Here is a 26037-nt window from a genome sequence, read left to right on the forward strand (position 1 = left end):
TCAATTTTGAGTTTTGTGTCCCTTTAACAGAAAAAAAACTATAAGTTTAAACATATGACGTTTTTACTTTTGACTGGCTATATAGTGACAAAAATATTTAAAGGGGCATTGTAAAGTGTTAAAACATTAGTTACCACAGGACAAAAATGGAAAAAAAACTACATGTAACAAATTAAAGCATTTTATTTTTTACAGTAGCTTTGCCCTTTAAATATTCTTGTTAATGTATAATTTCTGGTCAACAAAGTAACCAGGATTCAGGGTTCTGCAGTTTTATAAATCAAATTTTGGTTAAAAGTACAATGTATAATTTTTTTAAAACATCCTTTATATGATTAACATCTTTGCTTTTACTCCAAAAGAGCAACTTTTTAAAAATCTGTTTCATGTTTAGGATCTTCTTGGTGCAGCCTTGTCCGCCCCTTTAACATCGTACAAAGTCATCTATGCTCTGCCAATGCTTACCATAAAAGAAGATAAAGGTAGGAATTTTTTCCATGATCTTTTGTTTCTATTTATATGTTGTGCAGTAACACGTAATGTAAGATTTCTCTAGCCTACAGTTGTCATATTTAACAACCTACTTGTATTTACAAGGCACTGGAGTGGTTACCAGCGTACCTTCAGATGCGCCAGATGACATTGCAGCCTTGAGAGACCTTAAGAAGAAACAAGTTAGTATTTCTAAAGAGACTTTCATATCTTCAAGGAATTCTTTTTTTTTTGCTGTGAAATCTCGTGTCATTTGTTAATTGTTATGCAGAAATAGTATTTTCTTCTAACTAAATAACGTGGGTGTGGGAATTTAATATGTTGGTAAAATGATTCTGATTTATAGTTTACTTTTTATACTGTATTTTCCAACCAGGCCCTGAGACTGAAGTATGGAATAAAAGATGAAATGGTCCTGCCCTTTGAGCCTGTGAGTAATTAATTATTTTTTTTTATTTTTTTTTACCAGTAATATTAGATGTAGGAAGATATTCTCAAACATCCACAGACTCAAAAACAATTGCTGATGGCCTGATTCATATACTTGAGAAATATGTTACAACATATTAATGGGATAGTCTAGTCAAAATTAAACTTTCATGATTTAGATAGAGCAGGCAATTTTAAGCAACTTTCTGATTTTACTCCTATTATGAATTTTTCTTCGTTCATTTGCCATCTTTATTTGAAATAGCAAGAATGTAAGAAAAGAGCTGGCCCATTTTTGGTTCAGAACCAGGGTATCGCTTGCCGATTGGTTGCTCCATTGTGGATTTAAAGAAAAATCCACAGAAGTAGCACCTTCACATTTCTAAAGTTTCATTTTGTTTTTATCAAAGTAGCAGCCTGAGTGGCAAGTGATCTAAGATTTATGCTAGTATAACTAGTATAAATCTTTCAAAAATAAAGGAATGACAATCTTTAAACAAGATCTCTTAAAGGGGATATTCTAGTCAAAATTAAACTTCCATGATTGAGATAGAGCATGCAATTTTAAGCAACTTACTCCTATTATCAATTTCTCTTGTAAGATGTATCGAGTCCACGGATTCATCCTTACTTGTGGGATATTCTCCTCCCCTACAGGAAGTGGCAAAGAGAGCACCCACAGCAGAGCTGCCTATATAGCTCCACCCCCAGTCATTCTCTTTGCCTACTCTAAGTACTAGGAAGTGCAGAGCGAGTGTGGTGACAAAATTGTTAGTTTTTTATTTCTTAAGCAAAAGTTTATTTTAAATGGTGCCGGTGTGTACTATTTACTCTTTGGCAGAAAAAGAGATGAAGATTTCTGCAAGGAGGATTATGATCTTAGCACTTTGTAACTAAGATCCACTGCTGTTTTCACAAGGGCTGAAGAGTACAGGAAAACTTCAGTTGGGGGAACGGTTTGCATGCTAAGCTGCATATGAGGTATGTTCAGTCTATATTTTTCTAGACAGACTGTGTTTATTCTAGAAAAGGCTGGCAATATCCCCTTGGGGAAAGGGTAAGCTGTATTCAGACACTTAGATAGGAATTTCAACTTGCTTGAAGGGCTCATTTGTTACTGGTGACACTATTAGGAAAAAACATTTTTTGTTTGTTCAGTAAATGATGCAATTATAACGTTTTTTTGAAGGGACTGAAGGGGTCATTGTGGCTTGTGTTAGGGTTTTTTAACCCACATGGTTAATTAAGAGACACTCAGGTGTTTTTCTAATAGGCCTCAAAACATTGAGTGAGGTGGGAGGGGCCTATTTTCGCGCCTCAGTTGCGCAGTTTCTTTTCCTTAAGAGTCATCCAACTGCTTTTTTAGAGGTTCCTGCTGTGTTTGAGGGCTGTAAAGGAGGTTTTTTCCCCCAAAAATCGTTCTGAAGGGCAGGTAGGCGCCACAGCAGAGCTGTGGCAAGGTGCTGAAAGTCTTTTTTTACCGGTTTTGACGTTTTTTTCAATCCGGTTTTGCCATTAAGGGGTTAATTGTTTATTTGCATAGTTGTGCAAAGTTACTAAGGCTGTAAGATACTACTGTAAAAATTTCGTTAAGTTTACTGCTTTTTTACACTGTTTTGAAGAACTTGTGCAGCTGTTTTTCTCTTAAAGGCACAGTACCGTTTTATTTCTAAGTGTTATTTACTTTGATTACAGTGTTTTCCAAACTTGCTTGTTACATTACTAGCCTGTTTAACATGTCTGATACCAAGGAAAATCCTTGTTCAATATGTTTGGAAGCCATTGTGGAACCCCCTCTTAGAATGTGTCCCAAATGTACTGATATGTCTATAAATTATAAAGAACATATATTAGCACTTAAAAATAGAGCAATAGATGATTCTCAGTCAGAAGTAAATGAGGGTTCGCCATCTAGCTCTCCCCAAGTGTCACAACCAGTAACGCCCGCACAAGTGACGCCAAGTACCTCTAGTGCGTCACATTCATTTCCTTTACAAGACATGGCCACAGTTATGAATACAACCCTCACTGAGGTTTTATCCAAACTGCCTGGTTTACAAGGAAAGCGGGACAGCTCTGGGTTAAGGAAAAATGCTGAGCCATCTCATGCTTTAGTAGCCGTTTCTGATATGCCCTCACAATGCTCTGAAGGGGCGAGGGATTGTTATCTGAGGGAGAAGTTTCTGATTCAGGAAAGACGCTTCCTCAGACAGATTCTGATATGACGGCCTTTAAATTTAAGCTTGAACACCTCCGCTTATTGCTTAGGGAGGTATTAGCAACTCTAGATGATTGTGACCCTATAGTGGTCCCAGAGAAATGGATAGATACTTAGAGGTTCTTGTTTACACTGATGTTTTACCAGTCCCTAAGAGGATTGTCAATATTATTAAAATGTCTTATTTTTTAAATGAAGACATTTAAAAAAATGTCTTCATCCGGGGAAGTGGGAACTCCATCCGGAGGTATTCGCCCAGCTGGTTCAGCTATGGGGCACACTAGAATTGGATCTCGTCAGAATGCCAAACTTCCTCGTTACGGGTCCAGGTCCCGGGATCCCAAGGCGGTTCTGATAGATGCTCTAGCAGTGCCTTGGTCCTTCACTCTGGCCTTATGTATTTCCACCGTTTCCTCTCCTCCCACGTCTGGTTGCCAGAATCAAACAGGAGAGAGCTTCGGTAATTCTGATAGCTCCTGCGTGGCCATGCAGGACTTGGTATGCAGACCTAGTGGACATGTCCTCGGTTCCACCGTGTGCCAATGAGGCGGGACCTTCTAATTCAAGGGCCGTTCACGCATCCAAATCTAATTTCTCTGCATCTGACTGCTTGGAGATTGAATGCATGATTTTATCAAAGCGTGGTTTCTTTGAATCCGTCATTAATACCCTGATTCAGGCTAGAAAGCCTGTCACCAGGAAGATTTATCAGAAGATTTGTCGCAAATATCTTTATTGGTGTGAATCCAAAGGTTACTCGTGGAGTAAGATTAGGATTCCTAGAATATTGTCTATTCTCCAAGATGGTTTGGAGAAGGGATTATCTGCTAGTTCTCTTAAAGGTCAAATATCTGCTTTGTCTATTCTACTTCACTAACGTCTGGCAGATATCCCAGACGTTAAAGCATTTAGTCAGGCTTTGGTCAGAATCAAGCCTGTATTTAAACCTGTTGCTCCGCCATGGAGCCTAAACTTAGTTCTTAAAGTTCTTCAAGGGGTTCCGTTTGAACCTATGCATCCCTTAGATATTAAGCTTCTATCTTGGAAAGTTTTGTTTTTAGTAGCTATCTCTTCGGCTCAAAGAGTTTCTGAGCTATCTGCTTTACAATGTGATTCCCCTTACCTTGTTTTCCATGCAGATAAGGTGGTTTTACGTACCAAACCCGGGTTTCTTCCTAAGGTTGTTTCTAATAAGAATATCAATCAAGAGATTGTGGTTCCTTCTTTGTGTCCTAATCTTTCATCTAAGAAGGAACGTCTGTTACACAATCTTGATGTGGTTCGTGCTTTAAAATTCTACTTACAAGCAACTAAAAATTTCCGTCAAACATCTTCTTTGTTTGTTGTTTATTCTGGTAAACAGAGAGGTCAAAGGGCTACGGCTACCTCTCTTTCCTTTTGGCTGAAAAGCATCATCCGTTTGGCTTATGAGACTGCTGGCCAGCAGCCTTCTGAAAGAATCACTGCTCATTCTACTAGAGCAGTGTCTTCCACATGGGCTTTTAAAAATGAGGCTTCTGTTGAACAGATTTGTAAGGCGACGACTTGGTCTTCGCTTCATACTTTTTCCAAATTTTCCAAATTCGATACTTTTGCTTCTTCGGAGGCTATTTTTTGGGGGAGAGGTTCTACAAGCAGTGGTGCCTTCCGTTTAAGGTCCCTGTCTTGTCCCTCCCTTCATCCGTGTCCTAAAGCTTTGGTATTGGTATCCCATAAGTAAGGATGAATCCGTGGACTCGATACATCTTACAAGAGAAAACTTAATTTATGCTTACCTGATAAATTTATTTCTCTTGTGATGTATCGAGTCCACGGCCCGCCCTGTTTTTTAAGACAGGCATATATATTTTTATTTTTAAACTTTCAGTCACCACTGCACCCTATGGTTTCTCCTTTTTCTTCCTAGCCTTCGGTCGAATGACTGGGGGGTGGAGCTAAGGGGGGAGCTATATATGCAGCTCTGCTGTGGGTGCTCTCTTTGCCACTTCCTGTAGGGGAGGAGAATATCCCACAAGTAAGGATGAATCCGTGGACTCGATACATCACAAGATAAATAAATTTATCAGGTAAGCATAAATTATGTTTCTTTCATGTAATTAGCAAGAGTCCATGAGCTAGTGACGTATGGGATATACATTCCTACCAGGAGGGGCAAAGTTTCCCAAACCTCAAATGCCTATAAATACACCCCTCACCACACCCACAAATCAGTTTTTACAAACTTTGCCTCCTATGGAGGTGGTGAAGTAAGTTTGTGCTAGATTCTACGTTGATATGCGCTCCGCAGCAGGTTGGAGCCCGGTTTTCCTCTCAGCGTGCAGTGAATGTCAGAGGGATGTGAGGAGAGTATTGCCTATTTGAATTCAATGATCTCCTTCTACGGGGTCTATTTCATAGGTTCTCTGTTATCGGTCGTAGAGATTCATCTCTTACCTCCCTTTTCAGATCGACGATATACTTTTATATATACCATTACCTCTACTGATTCTCGTTTCAGTACTGGTTTGGCTTTCTACTACTTGTAGATGAGTGTCCTGGGGTAAGTAAGTCTTATTTTCTGTGACACTCTAAGCTATGGTTGGGCACTTTTATATAAAGTTCTAAATATATGTGTTCAAACATTTATTTGCCTTGTCTCAGGATGTTCAACGTTCCTTATTTCAGACAGTCAGTTTCATATTTGGGATAATGCATATGAATTAATCAATTTTTCTCTTACCTTAAATTTGACTTTTCCCTGTGGGCTATTAGGCTCGCGGGGGCTGAAAAGGCTTCATTTTATTGCGTCATTCTTGGCGCGGATTTTTTTGGCGCAAATTTTTTTGACTTTTTTTGCGCCAAAAGTGTCGGCGTTCCGGATGTGGCGTCATTTTTGGCGCCAAATAATGTGGGTGTCTTTTTTGGCGCTAAAAAATATGGGCGTCACTATTGTCTCCACATTATTTAAGTCTCATTAATTATTGCTTCTGGTTGCTAGAAGCTTGTTCACTAGCATTTTTTCCCATTCCTGAAACTGTCATTTAAGGAATTTGATCAATTTTGCTTTATATGTTGTTTTTTCTATTACATATTGCAAGATGTCTACGATTGACCCTGAGTCAGAAGCCACTTCTGGAAAAATGCTTAACTGAGTTTCAGTTCTACCAAAGCTAAGTTCATTTATTTTAAATGTTATAAATCTTTATCTTTAGCTATGGTTTGTAATAAGTTATTATGATATACTTTTACATGCAGATTCCATTAGTATTCATGCTTTATACATTTCCATTCTTAAGTACAAGAAATGTTTAGAAGATTTATAAGAAATATTTTTTCTGATTAAGGCTTTGTCTGACTTCGTGCCTTCTAATACAATTGTTAGGTCTTTTCCACTTCTTTTTTAATTTTTGAAGTTTCAAATGACCAACATCATACTGATTTATCCTTCTCTGATGATGTTTTTTTCTCTTTCAGAAATTCTCTTCATCAGATATTGACACTAACAAATCTACTTTTTTATCAATTTTTTATTAAAGTACATTTGTTCTTTGTTGAAGAGGTGTTGATTATTTTGGATATTAAGGTAACTAGTTCTTTAAGACTAGCTGACACTATTTCTGCCTTTTTATTCTTCTGTGATTTCAGAGGGTTTCTTTCCAATTCCCCATACTAGGGAATGGAATAGGCTGAGAATTCTCTTTTATTCCTTCTTCAAAGGTTTTAAGCTATATTCTTTGCCAGCAGTTAAAATCAATTTGGAGGGTTCTCCAATTTATTGGGGCTATCTCTACTCCTACTAATTATGCTATTGTTTCTATAGCAAAATAATATTTATTTTCCTTTATATAGTTGTATCTTATTTATGGAAAATTATTTAGTTTCAGGTACTTTTCTTGGTCCTGTGATATTGCAATTGCTTCATTTTTTATGTTTACTTTAAGATCAAGTATCAGATTATGATTTATTTTAGCATTGTTAAAGGGACAACATTTACTAGACTAGGTGATGTTGCATTTGTCTTGTTGTTTTGCATTTTGCAAGTCTTCTGTTTTGACTGGTCCTTTAAACTGGACTATCATGCTAATGATTTCATTTGTGTCTTCATTTTATTGAATATATTCGCAAATGAGGGTTAATCTATGTCTTTAGCTATTTTAGTTAGAAGAATTTTGTGATTTTTAAAAAAAAAAGAAAATCCATATTTCTTTTGTTCTAAGATAATCAATTATTTGTTTTATAATTGGATTCAATTCTTAACTGTTACTTTGGGCTTCAAGATTGAGTTCTAAGACTAAAACTTTAAGCTTATACTAGTTTGGTTGTTCTTATTAAGGAACTAATTCCTGAGTTCTTTCCCAAGTAACATGTTTATAATTGGGGTTCGAATCAGCTCCCTAATATTGCGATGTACGTGCCGTATTCCAGCTTGGCTGGTAAGGGGCAGGTTTAGACTTCTTTGAAATTTATTTGGTTCTATTTTGTCCAAATTTCTTTGATTTTATTCCAGTAAGGCTAACACTTTCTTTAAGTGTGTTTCTGTCCTATATATTTTGGGTACTGTTGAAGCATGGCTGGGCACCCATGGGGTTCAAGCGCTGCTCAGACCTGGAATCTTCTGGGGTATTTCTTCCAGTTCCTTTTTTAGGAACCGGGTTTGGAGTTTTATTCAAACTATTTTGCCTTTTTATGGTCATTGATAGCATTTTTTGTTTTCATTAGATACAATAAATGCATATTTTCATTTTTCTGTTTTCATTCAGATTATTTTCTGAGGATGCGGAATCTCATATGATTCACTTGCTCTTCAGGACATAGTTAGAGGATCTTTTTTTCAAAAGTCCTTGATTCCTCACGTAAGGGTCACCTTTTTTAGGTTTCCAGATGGTTTATGTCACTGTCTTTGTCTCTATCGGACAAGGGACAATTTGTATTGGGTTCCGTCTGTCGGTACCTTTAGTCTCTATTTCCTTCAGTTGCTATATATGCATAGAAGTTTTAACAGCATTGGATTCAATTCCCTTTGCTCATTTTCAATGGAAAGATCCTTTCCAGCTTTTTATGAGTGTTGTTTCTTCAAGAACATGGTTGGAGGATCAATTAACCAATCAGTTTGTTGATTCCTCAGACAAGAGTAACCTTTTTAGGTTTCCAGATAGATTCAGTGTCCATGACTCTGTCTCTGTCGGACAAGAGACGTCTGAATTTGGTTTCAGCTTGTCGAAACCTTCAGTCTCAATCATTCCCTTCGGTAGCTTTATGCATGGAAATTCTAGGTTCTTATGACTGCTGCATTGGACGTGTTCCCCTTTGCTCATTTTCACATGCGACCTCTTCAGCTCTGTATGCTGAACCAGTGGTGCAAGGATTATACAAAGATATCTCATTTAATATCTTTTAAACTGATTGTTCGACACCCTCTGACGTGGTACAGACCACCATCGTTTAGTTCAGGGGGCTTCTTTTGTTCTTCCAACCTGGACTGTGATCTCAACAGATGCAAGTCTGACAGGTTGGGGAGCTGTATGGGGGTTTCTGACAGCACAAGGGGTTTGGGAATCTCAGGAGGTGAGATTTCCAATCAACATTTTGGAACTCCGTGCAATTTTCAGAGCTCTTCAGTCGTGGCCTCTTCTAAAGAGAGTCGTTCATTTGTTTACAGACGGACAATGTCACAAATGTGGCATATGTCAATCATCAAGAGGGACTCACAGTCCTCTGGCTATAAAGGAAGTATCTTGAATACTTGTATGGGCGAAATCCAGCTCCTGTCTAATTTCTGCGGTTCATATCCCAGATATAGATAATTGGGAAGCGGATTATCTCAGTCGCCAAATGCTACATCCGGGCGAATGGTCTCTTCACCCAGAGGTATTTCTTCAGATTGTTCAAATATGGGGACTTCCAGATATAGATCTGATGGCTTCTCATCTAAACAAGAAGCTTCCCAGGTATCTGTCCAGATACAGGGATCCTCAGGCGGAAGCAGTGGATGCATTGTCACTTCCTTGGAAATATCGTCCTGCTATATCTTTCCGCCTCTAGTTCTTCTTTCAAGAGTGATTTCCAAAATTCTAAAGGAGCGTTCGTTTATTCTGCTGGTGGCTCCAGCATGGCCTCACAGGTTTTGGTATGCGGATCTTGTCCGGATGGCTCCTTGCCATCCGTGGACTCTTCCGTTAAGTCCAGACCTTCTATCACAAAGGTCCTTTTTTCCATCAGGATCTCAAATCCTTAAATTGAAGGTATGGAGATTGAACGCTTGATTCTCAGTCATAGAGGTTTTCTCTGACTCCGTAATTAATACTATGTTGCAGGCTCGTAAATCTGTATCTAGGATGATATATTATCGAGTCTGGAAGACTTGCATTTTTTGGTGTTTTTCTCATCTTTTTTTCTTGGCATTCTTTTAGAATTCCTAGAATTTTACAGTTTCTTCAGGATGGTTTGGATAAAGGTTTGTCTGCAAGTTCCTTAAAAGGACAAATCTTTGCTCTTTCTGTTCTTTTTCACAGAAAGATTGCTAGTTTTCCTGATTTGTATTGTTTTGTACAAGCTTTGGTTCGTATAAAACTTGTTATTAAGTCAATCTCTCCTCCTTGGAGTTTGAATTTGGTTCTGGGGGCTCTTCAAGCTCCTCCGTTTGAACCTATGCATTTTCTGGACATTAAATTACTTTCTTGGAAAGTTTTGTTTCTTTTGGCCATCTCTTCTGCTAGAAGAGTTTCTGAATTATCTGCTCTTTCTTGTGAGTCTCCTTTTCTGATTTTTCATCAGGATAAGGCGGTGTTGCGAACTTCTTTTGAATTTTTACCTAAGGTTGTGATTTCTAACAACATTAGTAGAGAAATTGTAGTTCCTTCATTATGTCCTAATCCTAAGAATTCTAAGGAGAGATCATTGCATTCTTTGGATGTAGTTAGAGCTTTGAAATATTATGTTGAAGCTACTAAGAATTTCCAAAAGACTTCTAGTCTTTTTGTTATCTTTTCCAGTTCTAGGAAAGGTCAGAAGGCCTCTGCCATTTCTTTGGCATCTTGGTTGAAATCTTTAATTCATCATGCTTATGTCGAGTCGGGTAAAACTCAGCCTCAAAGGATTACAGCTCATTCTACTAGGTCAGTTTCTACTTCCTAGGCATTTAGGAATGAAGCTTCGGTTTATCAGATTTGCAAAACAGCAACTTGATCTTCTTTGCATATTTTTACTAAATTCTACCATTTTGATGTGTTTTCTTCTTCTGAAGCAGTTTTTGGTAGAAAAATACTTCAGGCAGCCGTTTCAGTTTGATTCTTCTGCTTATAATTTCAGTTTTTTTCATTATAAGATTTAAACTTTGTTTTGGGTGTGGATTATTTTCAGCGGAATTGGCTGTCTTTATTTTATCCCTCCCTCTCTAGTGACTCTTGCGTGGAAGATCCACATCTTGGGTAGTCATTATCCCATACGTCACTAGCTCATGGACTCTTGCTAATTACATGAAAGAAAACATAATTTATGTAAGAACTTACCTGATAAATTCATTTCTTTCATATTAGCAAGAGTCCATGAGGCCCACCCTTTTTGTGGTGGTTATGATTTTTTTTTTTGTATAAAGCACAATTATTCCAATTTCTTATTTTTTATGCTTTCGCACTTTTGTCTTATCACCCCACCTCTTGGCTATTCGTTAAACTGATTTGTGGGTGTGGTGAGGGGTGTATTTATAGGCATTTGAGGTTTGGGAAAGTTTGCCCCTCCTGGTAGGAATGTATATCCCATACGTCACTAGCTCATGGACTCTTGCTAATATGAAAGAAATGAATTTATCAGGTAAGTTCTTACATAAATTATGTTTTCTCCAACATAGGTGTGTCCGGTCCACGGCGTCATCCTTACTTGTGGGATATTCTCTTCCCCAACAGGAAATGGCAAAGAGCCCAGCAAAGCTGGTCACATGATCCCTCCTAGGCTCCGCCTTCTCCAGTCATTCTCTTTGCCGTTGTACAGGCAACATCTCCACGGAGATGGCTTAGAGTTTTTTAGTGTTTAACTGTAGTTTTTATTATTCAATCAAGAGTTTGTTATTTTAAAATAGTGCTGGTATGTACTATTTACTCTGAAACAGAAAAGAGATGAAGATTTCTGTTTGTAAGAGGAAAATGATTTTAGCAACCGTTACTAAAATCGATGGCTGTTTCCACACAGGACTGTTGAGAGGAATTAACTTCAGTTGGGGGAACAGTGAGCAGACTTTTGCTGCTTGAGGTATGACACATTCTAACAAGACGATGTAATGCTGGAAGCTGTCATTTTCCCTATGGGATCCGGTAAGCCATTTTTATTACAGAAAGAAAAAAAGGGCTTCACAAGGGCTTTTTAAGACTGTAGACATTTTCTGGGCTAAATCGATTTATATATAAACATATTTTATACTCCATAGCCTTGAGGAATTATTTTAATCTTGGGAATTATGTAAAATAACCGGCAGGCACTGTATTGGACACCTTATTCTCTAGGGGCTTTCCCTAATCATAGGCAGAGTCTCATTTTCGCGCCTGTATTGCGCACTTGTTTTTGAGAAGCATGACATGCAGATGCATGTGTGAGGAGCTCTGATACATAGAAAAGACTTTCTGAAGGCGTCATTTGGTATCGTATTCCCCTTTGGGCTTGGTTGGGTCTCAGCAAAGCAGATACCAGGGACTGTAAAGGGGTTAAATATAAAAACGGCTCCGGTTCCGTTATTTTAAGGGTTAAAGCTTCCAAATTTGGTGTGCAATACTTTTAAGGCTTTAAGACACTGTGGTGAAATTTTGGTGAATTTTGAACAATTCCTTCATACTTTTTCGCAATTGCAGTAATAAAGTGTGTTCAGTTTAAAATTTAAAGTGACAGTAACGGTTTATTTTAAAACGTTTTTTGTACTTTGTTATCAAGTTTTTGCCTGTTTAACATGTCTGAACTACCAGATAGACTGTGTTCTGAATGTGGGGAAGCCAAGGTTCCTTCTCATTTAAATAGATGTGATTTATGTGACACAAAATTTAGAGAAAATGATGCCCAAGATGATTCCTCAAGTGAGGGGAGTAAGCATGGTACTGCATCATCCTCTCCTTCGTCTACACCAGTCTTGCCCACACAGGAGGCCCCTAGTACATCTAGCGCGCCAATACTCCTTACTATGCAACAATTAACGGCTGTAATGGATAATTCTATCAAAAACATTTTAGCCAAAATGCCCACTTATCAGCGTAAGCGCGACTGCTCTGTTTTAGAAAATACTGAAGAGCATGAGGACGCTGATGATATTGGTTCTGAAGGGCCCCTACACCAGTCTGAGGGGGCCAGGGAGGTTTTGTCTGAGGGAGAAATTTCAGATTCAGGGAAAATTTCTCAACAAGCTGAACCTGATGTGATTACATTTAAATTTAAATTGGAACATCTCCGCGCTCTGCTTAAGGAGGTGTTATCCACTCTGGATGATTGTGAGAATTTGGTCATTCCAGAGAAATTATGTAAAATGGACAAGTTCCTAGAGGTCCCGGGGCCCCCCGAAGCTTTTCCTATACCCAAGCGGGTGGCGGACATTGTAAATAAAGAATGGGAAAGGCCCGGTATACCTTTCGTCCCTCCCCCCATATTTAAAAAATTGTTTCCTATGGTCGACCCCAGAAAGGACTTATGGCAGACAGTCCCCAAGGTCGAGGGGGCGGTTTCTACTCTAAACAAACGCACCACTATACCCATAGAAGATAGTTGTGCTTTCAAAGATCCTATGGATAAAAAATTAGAAGGTTTGCTTAAAAAGATGTTTGTTCAACAAGGTTACCTTCTACAACCAATTTCATGCATTGTTCCTGTCACTACAGCCGCGTGTTTCTGGTTCGATGAGCTAGAAAAGGCGCTCAATAATAATTCTTCTTCTTATGAGGAGATTATGGACAGAATTCATGCTCTCAAATTGGCTAATTCTTTCACCCTAGACGCCACTTTGCAATTGGCTAGGTTAGCGGCGAAAAATTCTGGTTTTGCTATTGTGGCGCGCAGAGCGCTTTGGTTAAAATCTTGGTCAGCGGATGCGTCTTCCAAGAACAAATTGCTTAACATTCCTTTCAAGGGGAAAACGCTGTTTGGCCCTGACTTGAAAGAGATTATCTCTGATATCACTGGGGGCAAGGGCCACGCCCTTCCTCAGGATAGGTCTTTCAAGGCCAAAAATAAACCTAATTTTCGTCCCTTTCGCAGAAACGGACCAGCCCCAAGTGCTACGTCCTCTAAGCAAGAGGGTAATACTTCTCAAGCCAAGCCAGCCTGGAGACCAATGCAAGGCTGGAACAAAGGAAAGCAGGCCAAGAAACCTGCCACTGCTACCAAGACAGCATGAGATGTTGGCCCCCGATCCGGGACCGGATCTGGTGGGGGGCAGACTCTCTCTCTTCGCTCAGGCTTGGGCAAGAGATGTTCTGGATCCTTGGGCACTAGAAATAGTCTCCCAAGGTTATCTTCTGGAATTCAAGGGGCTTCCCCCAAGGGGGAGGTTCCACAGGTCTCAATTATCTTCAGACCACATAAAAAAACAGGCATTCTTACATTGTGTAGAAGACCTGTTAAAAATGGGAGTGATTCATCCTGTTCCATTAGGAGAACAAGGGATGGGGTTCTACTCCAATCTGTTCGTAGTTCCCAAAAAAGAGGGAACATTCAGACCAATCTTAGATCTCAAGATCCTAAACAAGTTTCTCAAGGTTCCATCGTTCAAAATGGAAACCATTTGAACAATTCTTCCTTCCATCCAGGAAGGTCAATTCATGACCACGGTGGATTTAAAGGATGCGTATCTACATATTCCTATCCACAAGGAACATCATCGGTTCCTAAGGTTCGCATTCCTGGACAAGCATTACCAATTTGTGGCACTTCCGTTCGGATTAGCCACTGCTCCAAGGATTTTCACAAAGGTACTAGGGTCCCTTCTAGCGGTGCTAAGACCAAGGGGCATTGCAGTAGTACCTTACTTGGACGACATTCTGATTCAAGCGTCGTCCCTTCCTCAAGCAAAGGCTCACACGGACATTGTCCTGGCCTTTCTCAGATCTCACGGGTGGAAAGTGAACGTAGAAAAAAGTTCTCTATCTCCGTCAACAAGGGTTCCCTTCTTGGGAACAATAATAGACTCCTTAGAAATGAGGATTTTTCTGACAGAGGCCAGAAAATCAAAACTTCTAAACTCTTGTCAAATACTTCATTCTGTTCCTCTTCCTTCCATAGCGCAGTGCATGGAAGTAATAGGTTTGATGGTAGCGGCAATGGACATAGTTCCTTCTGAGCGAATTCATCTAAGACCATTACAACTGTGCATGCTCAGTCAGTGGAATGGGGACTATACAGACTTGTCTCCGACGATACAAGTAAATCAGAGGACCAGAGATTCACTCCGTTGGTGGCTGTCCCTGGACAACCTGTCACAGGGGATGAGCTTCCGCAGACCAGAGTGGGTCATTGTCACGACCGACGCCAGTCTGGTGGGCTGGGGCGCGGTCTGGGGACCCCTGAAAGCTCAGGGTCTTTGGTCTCGGGAAGAATTTCTTCTACCGATAAATATTCTGGAACTGAGAGCGATACTCAATGCTCTCAAGGCTTGGCCTCAGCTAGCAAAGGCCAAGTTCATACGGTTTCAATCAGACAACATGACGACTGTTGCGTACATCAACCATCAGGGGGGAACAAGGAGTTCCCTGGCGATGGAAGAAGTGACCAAAATCATTCAATGGGCGGAGACTCACTCCTGCCACTTGTCTGCAATCCACATCCCAGGAGTGGAAAATTGGGAAGCGGATTTTCTGAGTCGTCAGACATTTCATCCGGGGGAGTGGGAACTCCATCCGGAAATCTTTGCCCAAATTACTCAATTGTGGGGCATTCCAGACATGGATCTGATGGCCTCTCGTCAGAACTTCAAGGTTCCTTGCTACGGGTCCAGATCCAGGGATCCCAAGGCGACTCTAGTAGATGCACTAGTAGCACCTTGGACCTTCAAACTAGCTTATGTATTCCCGCCGTTTCCTCTCATCCCCAGGCTGGTAGCCAGGATCAATCAGGAGAGAGCATCGGTGATCTTGATAGCTCCTGCGTGGCCACGCAGGACTTGGTATGCAGACCTGGTGAATATGTCATCGGCTCCACCATGGAAGCTACCTTTGAGACGAGACCTTCTTGTTCAAGGTCCGTTCGAACATCCGAATCTGGTCTCACTCCAACTGACTGCTTGGAGATTGAACGCTTGATCTTATCAAAGCGAGGGTTCTCAGATTCTGTCATTGATACTCTTGTTCAGGCCAGAAAGCCTGTAACTAGAAAAATTTACCACAAAATATGGAAAAAATATATCTGTTGGTGTGAATCTAAAGGATTCCCTTGGGACAAGGTAAAAATTCCTAAGATTCTATCCTTTCTTCAAGAAGGTTTGGAGAAAGGATTATCTGCTAGTTCCTTGAAGGGACAGATTTCTGCCTTGTCTGTGTTACTTCACAAAAGGCTGGCAGCTGTACCAGATGTTCAAGCCTTTGTTCAGGCTCTGGTTAGAATCAAGCCTGTTTACAAACCTTTGACTCCTCCTTGGAGTCTCAATTTAGTTCTTTCAGTTCTTCAGGGGGTTCCGTTTGAACCCTTACATTCCGTTGATATTAAGTTATTATCTTGGAAAGTTTTGTTTTTGGTTGCAATTTCTTCTGCTAGAAGAGTTTCAGAATTATCTGCTCTGCAGTGTTCTCCTCCTTATCTGGTGTTCCATGCAGATAAGGTGGTTTTACGTACTAAACCTGGTTTTCTTCCGAAAGTTGTTTCTAACAAAAACATTAACCAGGAGATAGTCGTGCCTTCTTTGTGTCCGAATCCAGTTTCAAAGAAGGAACGTTTGTTGCACAATTTGGATGTTGTTCGTGCTCTAAAATTCTATTTAGATGCTAGAAAGGATTTTAGACAAACATCTTCCTTGTTTGTTGTTTATTCTGGTAAAAGGAGAGGTCAAAAAGCAACTTCTACCTCTCTCTCTTTTTGGATTAAAAGCATCATCAGATTGGCTTATGAGACTGCCGGACGGCAGCCTCCTGAAAGAATCACAGCTCATTCCACTAGGGCTGTGGCTTCCACATGGGCCTTCAAGAACGAGACTTCTGTTGATCAGATATGTAAGGCAGCGACTTGGTCTTCACTGCACACTTTAACTAAATTTTACAAGTTTGATACTTTTGCTTCTTCTGAGGCTATTTTTGGGAGAAAGGTTTTGCAAGCCGTGGTGCCTTCCATCTAGGTGACCTGATTTGCTCCCTCCCTTCATCCGTGTCCTAAAGCTTTGGTATTGGTTCCCACAAGTAAGGATGACGCCGTGGACCGGACACACCTATGTTGGAGAAAACAGAATTTATGTTTACCTGATAAATTACTTTCTCCAACGGTGTGTCCGGTCCACGGCCCGCCCTGGTTTTTTAATCAGGTCTGATAATTTATTTTCTTTAACTACAGTCACCACGGTATCATATGGTTTCTCCTATGCAAATATTCCTCCTTTACGTCGGTCGAATGACTGGGGAAGGCGGAGCCTAGGAGGGATCATGTGCTCTTTGCCATTTCCTGTTGGGGAAGAGAATATCCCACAAGTAAGGATGACGCTGTGGACCGGACACACCGTTGGAGAAAGTAATTTATCAGGTAAACATAAATTCTGTTTTTTCTGATCATTTCAAGATTAATGGTAGATATTTTTTTTTCTTGTCCGACTCAGCATTAGACCAAATTACTACCATAGCTACTGTATGCTGATAATGATAATGTGATACATGATATTGAAGAAGTAGAATACATCTCCACCTAAGTTTTATAAGTACAGTGCTACAACATATTACGTTCAAGATACAGAACATTCATTTATTAAATAAGACGCAGGAATTCTTGGAAAAATGGCTACCTCTGATCAAAGCACAAACATTGGTGATTCCAAAACAGTTATCTCCATTATTCAACACCAAACCATTTATATCAGCAGTTAAAATGTGCTGTTTCCTCTTTCTTGGATACCCGCTTCATCAGTAACACAGTAATTTGAAGACTGTGTTAAAGCAAGTAACGTTATAGAGGGATGGAGTGATTCATTTATGGTTTATAATTTTTTTGTTTGTTGTGTGTGTACCTTACGTTTTTTGGGGGATAAAATAAAAAATTTGCACGGTTCATAGGCATGATAGTTTTTTGTATAAGTGTCAATAGATATAGGAGTATGATAAACAGGAATTGCCCTGTATTGGTTTGGGAAACTCTGAAATCAGGGTAATCGCTGTGAATTTCATTATGGCCAAATTCTTGAAAGACATGTGGTCTACACTTATTTTTCTGTGTTTTATGTATTTATCTATTGTTCTTGTATAAACATGTCGCCTGTTTTATGGGCATGAAGTATATGTCATTTTCTCCCTTATGTTCTGTGAACTGGCTTAATAAAAGAATAAAAATAAAAAGCATTAATTAGTACAGTGTCTACTTGCAAGCAATATATATATTAGTGTTTACTCAACAAAGCAGGCTGAAGCCTCTAGGACTAAAAGAAGCAGAAATGTGTCGTCTAGAAACTGTAGCACTGTTTGTAATGAGATTTTTTTGTAAATGAAGGAAAATGAACCTAGGATTGTTGAACTGTAAATGTAATAGGGTAAAGTACAGAAGTACGGCATGGAAAGGGTTAAAAGCTCTTAAATATTGTGTAAGAGAATTTGTCAAGACAACATTTAGTTTTCCTCATGCATTGGCTCCTCACATGTGAATTGATAAAACTAAACCTATCCTTGGACATCCATGTTGAGGGGTTGAGCTAGATTCCATTATTTTGGAGAGTAAGTATTCTTTCTCTATAAAGCAGAACTTTTAGATTCCTTAGTTAACAAGGTTGTTTTAAAAATGTTATTGTATTTTTTTTTTTGCAGATCTCCTAAAAAGGATCTTTCTCACACACAATAGACAATAAATCTATATACATTTTATTGCTTATTGATACACAACACACACAGTACATTTAAAAACAAAAAAATGAGTAAATCGGATATAAGCATATAACTCACTCTATCTATAATCTGACTCTTTCTTACAAAGTGATCTCTCTGCTTCACTTTTTCATTGTCAGTTGATGAATTTGAGGCAGCCAGTAGTAGGCTAGGCCCATATTGCAGCAGAGCTGGAAAGTGTTAATCAGAGAATTCAGGCAGGCAGCTAGTATGTAAATGTGAAGCGGCAGCAGAGTGAATGGCAGCCCAGACTAGGACTACTGAATTACACAACCTCTCTGAGTTATCCTCAAGAGGATAGAGATATTTCCAGCCCCTGAATCCTCTTATGGCAGCAAGCATGGTCAAAGGAGCAACAAACCTTTTTTTTTTTTTTTTTAAATATTTTTTATTGAGGTAAAGAATATAACAGTACATAGCAATCATGTAGGAAAACCCTCAACCCGTGAGGATACATAACAAGGTATACAGTACTGTACATATGGCATACATCTCCACAAAACTAGAAACATAAACAAAGTCTTGCACTTCTACATATAAAGAAAACAAAAACTAAAAACTGAGCTAAACACCAGTAAAGAAGTGCTACCTATGTGGTTAATAAAAGTAAGAAGAACTAACCTCAGATTTTCAAATGAAAATATGGGGCACTTTTGGAGCCCTTATGACGATAATTGCCAAAAGTTATGAAAAGAATTCAAATATAAAGAGAAATTCAAGGGAATCTACGTTCCTTAGTTTACTGAGTAAACATATACTAAGTCGGGAGTCCTAGGGGGCCTTAGGGGGGGGGAATCATAGCCAACCAGTTGATAATATATAGATGGACAGTTGAGGCCATGAAGGTAGACCATATATAGCTACGCTCTGTAACCTAGATAATAACTTGCCAAATAAAAGCAGCCCAGGGCTATCATTGTTGTTATGCTTAAATCTAAATTATCTATATGAACTGGCAATTTTCATGTCTGGGGAGAGAATATAGTGTAGTTAGTCTCAATTCTGCGAAGCTGAAGTCACTTTATACTATTAAATTAAATTACACTCGGGGTATTGCTAGCCATGAAGTACATATTAAACTGGATAAGGAAGCTATAACACTGAAGCTTAAACTATCAGAACAATAGCATTACTAGTATAGGGGGTATAAACCATATGTATGTGCATCAAAATATATCTACAAAGTAGATCAGAGAGTGTATAATACACCTACTTTCAATGATGAAATAAAACCTGTCCCCTAAAAACATATACTGTATAACTACAAGAATCTGAACAAGGGGGAGGGGGCAACTCAAGAACTGGCCATATTAAATACAACTATTATATAGAAAACCACATTGGGTTAAGGCAACCTAAGGCTGGAATTAAAATTATTATAGATGTTGAGAGAGATTCCAAAGCCAGAAGGATGAAATATTCAAGTGAACATAGGCAGGCTATCCCGGCCGTAGACAGCCCACCCTCCTCTGCACAAGAAAGTAATACAACCTATAGGTACAGTGAAATAAGGAATCGCTATAAATGAGCTTAGATACAGCTAAACTATATATCGAGAGACATCAACAACCCTCCAGTATCAAACTCATAGCATCTACCATGTAGTGTATTCATTTAGCTAGGTACGGTATTAAACCTCAATTAGTGAAAACATGAGCTATAAATTCCAATAACAGCTATCATATACTGAGTGACATTAAACATTTGGATCTACTAGCAGATATCTTGCAGCTGAAGTAAAGCCCAAGCTTCAAACTTACATTTTACTGTGAAGATTACTATTAATAGAACAATTAAGCTCTCATTTATTTTTGGGTACGTTATAGTACTTACTCAGGGGCATGGGCCCCATACCCCCAGGTCAAAAGTGAAATGTGCAGTTCCCTAGCATACAGTACAAAAATATGGCCAGTATAAAAAAGGGTAGAGGGCTGACAAATATATGTATAAAATGGAACAGTATAGCTGTAGTAAGGGCATTGGTATCTTTAAGCCAAAAATTGTGTCGAGTTAAACATATGAAAGTTATTCTATTAAAAAGGATAAACACAGTGAAACCGAGTGGTGGATATCTAAACAACAGAACTTGAGCAAGGTAGCGTAATACATATACAAATAATAAGCACTCTGAACTCATAGCTCACTAGTACTATCTTGCATAAAACCCGGAGTGAATAGGTACAGCATACAAAACTCCAGCAGTTGCATTAATATCTTAAACAAATTAGCACTAGATAACTTGACAGATCACACATATTTATGTTGCTGTAAAAAGAGAAAAATGTGTCCCAAATCTGAAAACAATAAAACTGGGTGATACTGTCCAGCATGTGGCGCAGTGTCTCTGGGCTCAAATCATACTGAAAATATCTTCATCCTGCATCAAATTAGTTAAAAAACATTCATAGAAATAGAATACCTAACAGTAATATGAACCTGAAGTATACTGGCTGGGACATTAAAAGTGCATGTGTACCTGCTACCAGCAGTATGTCCAAAAACATGAGGAATGTACCTTACTCTATAGGAGCATAAGTAAAATAAAAGGGAAAAGTCCAATAATATAAAAAGTTCTTTCTACCCAAGTGGGGTAACAAAATAGGATACCTATTCCATACTCGATGAGAGCACTGCAACAAGACTAATTCAGATGTGGGAAAGTTCCAGAGGCCATGACACGCTCATCTCCGACAAACAGAGAGTGCCCTCAATTTAACCAATACCTCTTTGAAGGCGACACAAGACACTGTAGTTAGCGAACAGTTCCTTTGCTCCATCTAGCAACACGCTGTCCCAGAAGCTGACCGGACCCTTAGTACTGGATCCCCATGTTAGTACACTTTACAGCATTAGACAGGAGATTTTCAGGGCACTAGGACTGGGGCACCTCCCTCTATTCAGTGTTAAGGCAGCACTTTGTGTAAGTTCAAGCGGGCCCCTCTCTTTTATGATCGGTAGCCAGGAGCCTCTATTGAGAAGCATAGGAGGATGACCGCCTCCTGCTGAAGGTGCTCCAACGCTGGGCTCTCGAGCTAAGGGGCAAGCATATGTAGGCCAGAGCTCCTCCTGTAGTTTATTCAAGCTCAGTAACGGCTCCTCCACAAACTCAGTCAGGTCTTGCGATAGGACGGAATGACCCAGATACCGGTCACCCCGTCTATCCAGATGAGTAGCCACCGCTAACGGCGTCAGAGAGCTTAGTGCTGCCCCGGGACTCCAACCCCGCTCCAGGTCAGCTCCGCTTCTAATAACACACGAGTGGGATACAGGGTAAAATTGCAGAGTACCCTCAAGAAAACACTGTATCTTCTTAGAGGCTTCAGAAGTCACTGTGGCTGCCGGTTCCTGCCCAAACATCCTTGCAAGTTCTTGCTTGAAATGTGAAAAGCAATTATTTAATAAGCCTATGAGTCTCTGTTCGCACGAAGACTCCGCCATTTTGATTATTTCAAAAGCCTCGTCCACTACCCAATTAGTCGTGCAATCAGGCAATATAAGGCTTATCAACGTTACTCCAGCTCACTTCGCAAATAATTGCTGTTGCTGGGACTCAGTTCAGGATGAATTTGTTCTGTAAAATGAGTCGTATAAGTCTCTTTTAGAATAGATGGAGCTGGAGCTCTGTATGAGTGCGACTAGCTAGTTCGGCGGTTGGCTCCGCCCCCCAACAAACCTTTTATTGATGTAGACAAACAGTCACAGATGGGCAAGCTGAACTGCATGCAGAGCTTAGAAGGGCAACATTTATAACCACAAAACCAAAGCACCATATTACTAGGCAATGTGCCACTTTCGTTAAGCAGTCTGTCACTGACATCAAGACATGCCTCCAATCCAGACTACCGCTCTGCAGCAGTGCGACTCCATACTTGTCCTGCTTCCAGCTCACCACCACCTGTATTAACTTCTTAAACTTCCCTGCCGGTAAAAACTGTACAACGTGTAATTGTATGTACATTTGTTATGTAGCTCCCCTCTGTTCCTTTTTGTTTGTCACTGGACATTTTCCATCAGAAAGTAATACAAGGGATATGCGTAACAAATGTACATACAAGTACACATTGCACAGTTTGTACCTGCAGGGAAGTTTATACACAAGGTGGTGAGCTGGAAGCAGAATGAGTTATAATAGCAAGCCCATTCATAAGACTATGAGTAAACAACAAATACTATGTCACACTGTAAATACCGCTACACAGGTGGGCTTTCTGATTCTGAGCTCGGGAGAGGGTGGGAATGATGGGGAGTGGGGCAGAGAGGAACAGTTTTATAAAAGCCTAGCAAAGCGCGTTGTCCTACCTCTCAAGGCTTAAATCCACTATGCACAGTCGCACTAGACCGCTCAACCACTTCCTGCTTTGCCTTCAGAAGAGGGAACACTGTGTTATGCAGGGGAGCTTAGTGTGAGTGTGGGCGGGACAACACGCAGTGGACTCATGGTAGGCTCAGGGCGGCTGGTGATGACTGCCTGACTCAGTGAAACAGAGTGGCTCCCCCCACCATGAGGCCGCATGAGAGCAGCCTCAATTTGCTAACATTTGATTGAACAAAGGGGGTAGGTGTGTGACGACACAGCATAAGCTGGCCAGTGCGCTTGTATATGTTGTGTAATAAGAGAGACAGACCTGCCCACTGCCTCTCTCCATAATGTTTTTTTTTTTTTTTTTTTTTTTAAATCGATTTCTTTTTCTCTTGTTAAGTGTGTTCAGTCCATGGGTCATCCATTACTTATGGGATATATTCTCCTTCCCAACAGGAAGTTGCAAGAGGATCACCCAAACAGAGCTGCTATATAGCTCCTCCCCTCACATGTCATATCCAGTCATTCTCTTGCAACCCTCAACAAAGAAGGAGGTCGCGAGAGGAGTTGGAGTTTTACTTAATTATTCTTCAATCAAAAGTTTGTTATTTTAAAATGACACCGGAGTGTGCCGTTTTTTGTATCTCAGGCAGTATTTGGAGAAGAATCTGCCTGCGTTTTTCTATGATCTTAGCAGACGTAACTAAGATCTGCTGGCTGTTCTCGACATTCTGAGGAGTAGGGTAACTTCAGAAAGAGGGGAATAGCATGCGGGGTCCCCTGCAAATGAGGTATGTGCAGTACATTATTTTCTGGGAATGGAATTGACTAAGAAAATACTGCTGTTACCCATATGATGTAAGTACAGCCTTAAATGCAGTAGTAGCGACTGGTATCAGGCTGATAAATGTATGCGCAGTTGAGTTATTTTCTAGGGACTAGAATTTGACTGAGAAAATACTGTTAATACTGAAATAATGTTTAAGCCTTATCTGCAGTGGAAGCGACTGGTAGCAGGCTTAGTGATAACTTTACATGACATTGAAAATGTTGTTTTTAAAAAGTTTACTGGCATGTTATTCGTTTTGTGAGGTACTTTGGTGATAAATCTTTTGGGCATGATTTTTTTCCACATGGCTAACGTATTTTTCTGCATAGAAACCGTTATATCAGGTCTCCCACTGTTGTAATATGAGTGGGAGGGACCTTGTTTTAGCGCCTTGTTGCGCAGTTAAAATTCTAGCACAGTCTTTCTGTTTCTTCCTCCTTGATCCAGGACGTCTCTAGAGAGCTCAGGGGTCTGCAAAATTCGTTTTTGAGGGAGGTAATCAGTCACAGCAGATCTGTGACAGTGTGTTTGACTGTGATTAAAGCGTTAAATCTTAATTTGATATCCGTTTTTGGGTATTGAGGGGTTAATCATCCTTTTGCTAATAGGTGCAATCCTCTGCTAATTAATACACTTCTCGTTAAGAATTGTCTATAACTGAATTAGTTTTCTTTGTAATTCAACTGTGTTTTTAAAAGCGCTGCAGCGTTTTTTATAATTGCTTGTAAACTTATTGAGAGTGATTTCCAAGCTTGCTAGCTTCATTGCTAAGTCTGTTTAGACATGTCTGATACAGAGGTATCTGCTTGTTCATTGTGTTCAAAAGCCGATGTGGAGCCCAATAGAAATATGTGTACCAATTGTATTGATATTACTTTGAATAAAAGTCAATCTGTACCGATAAAGAAATTATCACCAGACGACGAGGGGGAAGTTATGCCGTCTAACTCTCCTCACGTGTCAGTACCTTCGTCTCCCGCTCAGGAGATACGTAAGATTGAGGCGCCAAGTACATCAAGGCCCTTACAAATCACTTTACATGATATGGCTAATGTTATGAAAGAAGTATTATACAATATGCCCGAGGCAAGAGCGATAGCTCTGGGTTAAGGACAGAGCGCGCTGATGACACGAGAGCCATGTCTGATACTGCGTTACAATTTGCAGAACATGAGGACGGTGAGCTTCATTCTGTCGGTGACGGTTCTGATCCGGGGAGACCGGATTCAGAAATTTCAAATTTTAAATTTAAGCTTGAGAACTAGCGGAGGTGTTAGCGGCTCTGAATGATTGCGACACGGTGGCAATCCCAGAGAAATTATGTAGGTTGGATAGATACTATGCGGTACCGGTGTGTACTGACGTTTTTCCTATACCAAAAAGGCTTACAGAAATTATTAGTAAGGAGTGGGATAGACCCGGTGTGTCTTTTTCCCCTCCTCCGATATTTAGAAAAATGTTCCCTATAGACGCCACCACACGAGACTTATGGCAGACGGTCCCTAAGGTGGAGGGAGCAGTTTCTACTTTAGCCAAGCGTACCACTATCCCGGTGGAGGATAGCTGTGCTTTCTCAGATCCAATGGATAAAAAATTAGAGGGTTACCTTAAGAAAATGTTTGTTCAACAAGGTTTTATATTGCAGCCTCTTGCATGCATTGCGCCTGTCACGGCTGCAGCAGCATTCTGGTTTGAGTCTCTGGAAGAGGCGATTCGCACAGCACCATTGGATGAGACTTTGAGCAAAGTTAGAACGCTTAAACTAGCTAATGCGTTTGTTTCAGATGCCGTAGTGCATTTAACCAAACTTACGGCTAAAAATTCCGGATTCGCCATACAGGCGCGTAGGGCGCTATGGCTTAAATCCTGGTCAGCAGATGTAACTTCTAAGTCTAAACTACTTAACATTCCCTTCAAAGGGCAGACCTTATTCGGGCCCGGCTTGAAGGAAATTATTGCTGACATTACGGGAGGTAAGGGCCAAACCCTTCCTCAGGACAGGGCCAAATCAAAGGCCAAACAGTCATCAACTTCCTCCGCTCCAAAACAGGAAGGAACTACTGCTCGTTACAGACAGGGTTGGAAAGGCAACCAGTCATGGAACAAGGGCAAGCAGGCCAGAAAGCCTACTTCCGCCCCTAAGACAGCATGAAGACAGGGCCCCCTCTCCGGAGACGGATCTAGTGGGGGGGCAGACTTTCTCTCTTCTCCCAGGCTTGGGCAAGAGATGCACAGGATCCCTGGACGTTGGAGATTGTATCTCAGGGATACCTTCTGGATTTCAAAACTTCTCCTCCACAAGGGAGGTTTCATCTGTCAAGGTTATCAACAAAAACGAACAAAGATGAACAGTGGCACTACTTAGGACTTTTCCTCTAATGATAATTTAAGTCAGGAGGTATGAGTATATTATTATCAACTATATACTAGAGGAAATGGTGCTTGTGCACAATTATACATATAAACACCAAAGAAGAATGGTATAAAGGATACCAAACTTCCCAAAGTATGCACTTACAGCACTCTAGGCCTGAACTAAGGGATGGGATTCCCCAACAGGATATTTAAAATATAACTTTTATTAGTGTTAATATTAAAAAACCAAAAGGTTTGGTTAATACACACACAATTAAAATGTTTACCAGTATCCTAATCAGTGAATTAAATATACCTTAGATCACAGAAAGTAATGATTCGGCCTCAATGAATTTACTAATATTGGTGATCTAGATAGTCACATCAATAAACTGGGTAGAGGTTA

The 26037-nt window shown here is 40.0% G+C and overlaps 1 protein-coding gene across 1 annotated transcript in view; it reads left to right on the forward strand.

The window, feature by feature from the left end:
- Positions 1-26037, forward strand: part of LARS1 (leucyl-tRNA synthetase 1) — a 321337-nt gene that overhangs the window by 78672 nt on the left and 216628 nt on the right. The window contains exons 11-13 of the mRNA XM_053719280.1: positions 395-482; positions 598-674; positions 869-922. Of these exons, the coding sequence (XP_053575255.1) occupies positions 395-482; positions 598-674; positions 869-922 (219 nt within the window). The remainder of the gene's footprint in view (positions 1-394; positions 483-597; positions 675-868; positions 923-26037) is intronic.

This window comes from Bombina bombina, chromosome 6, assembly GCF_027579735.1.
Source record: "Bombina bombina isolate aBomBom1 chromosome 6, aBomBom1.pri, whole genome shotgun sequence".
In the NCBI taxonomy this organism is placed as follows: domain Eukaryota; kingdom Metazoa; phylum Chordata; class Amphibia; order Anura; family Bombinatoridae; genus Bombina; species Bombina bombina.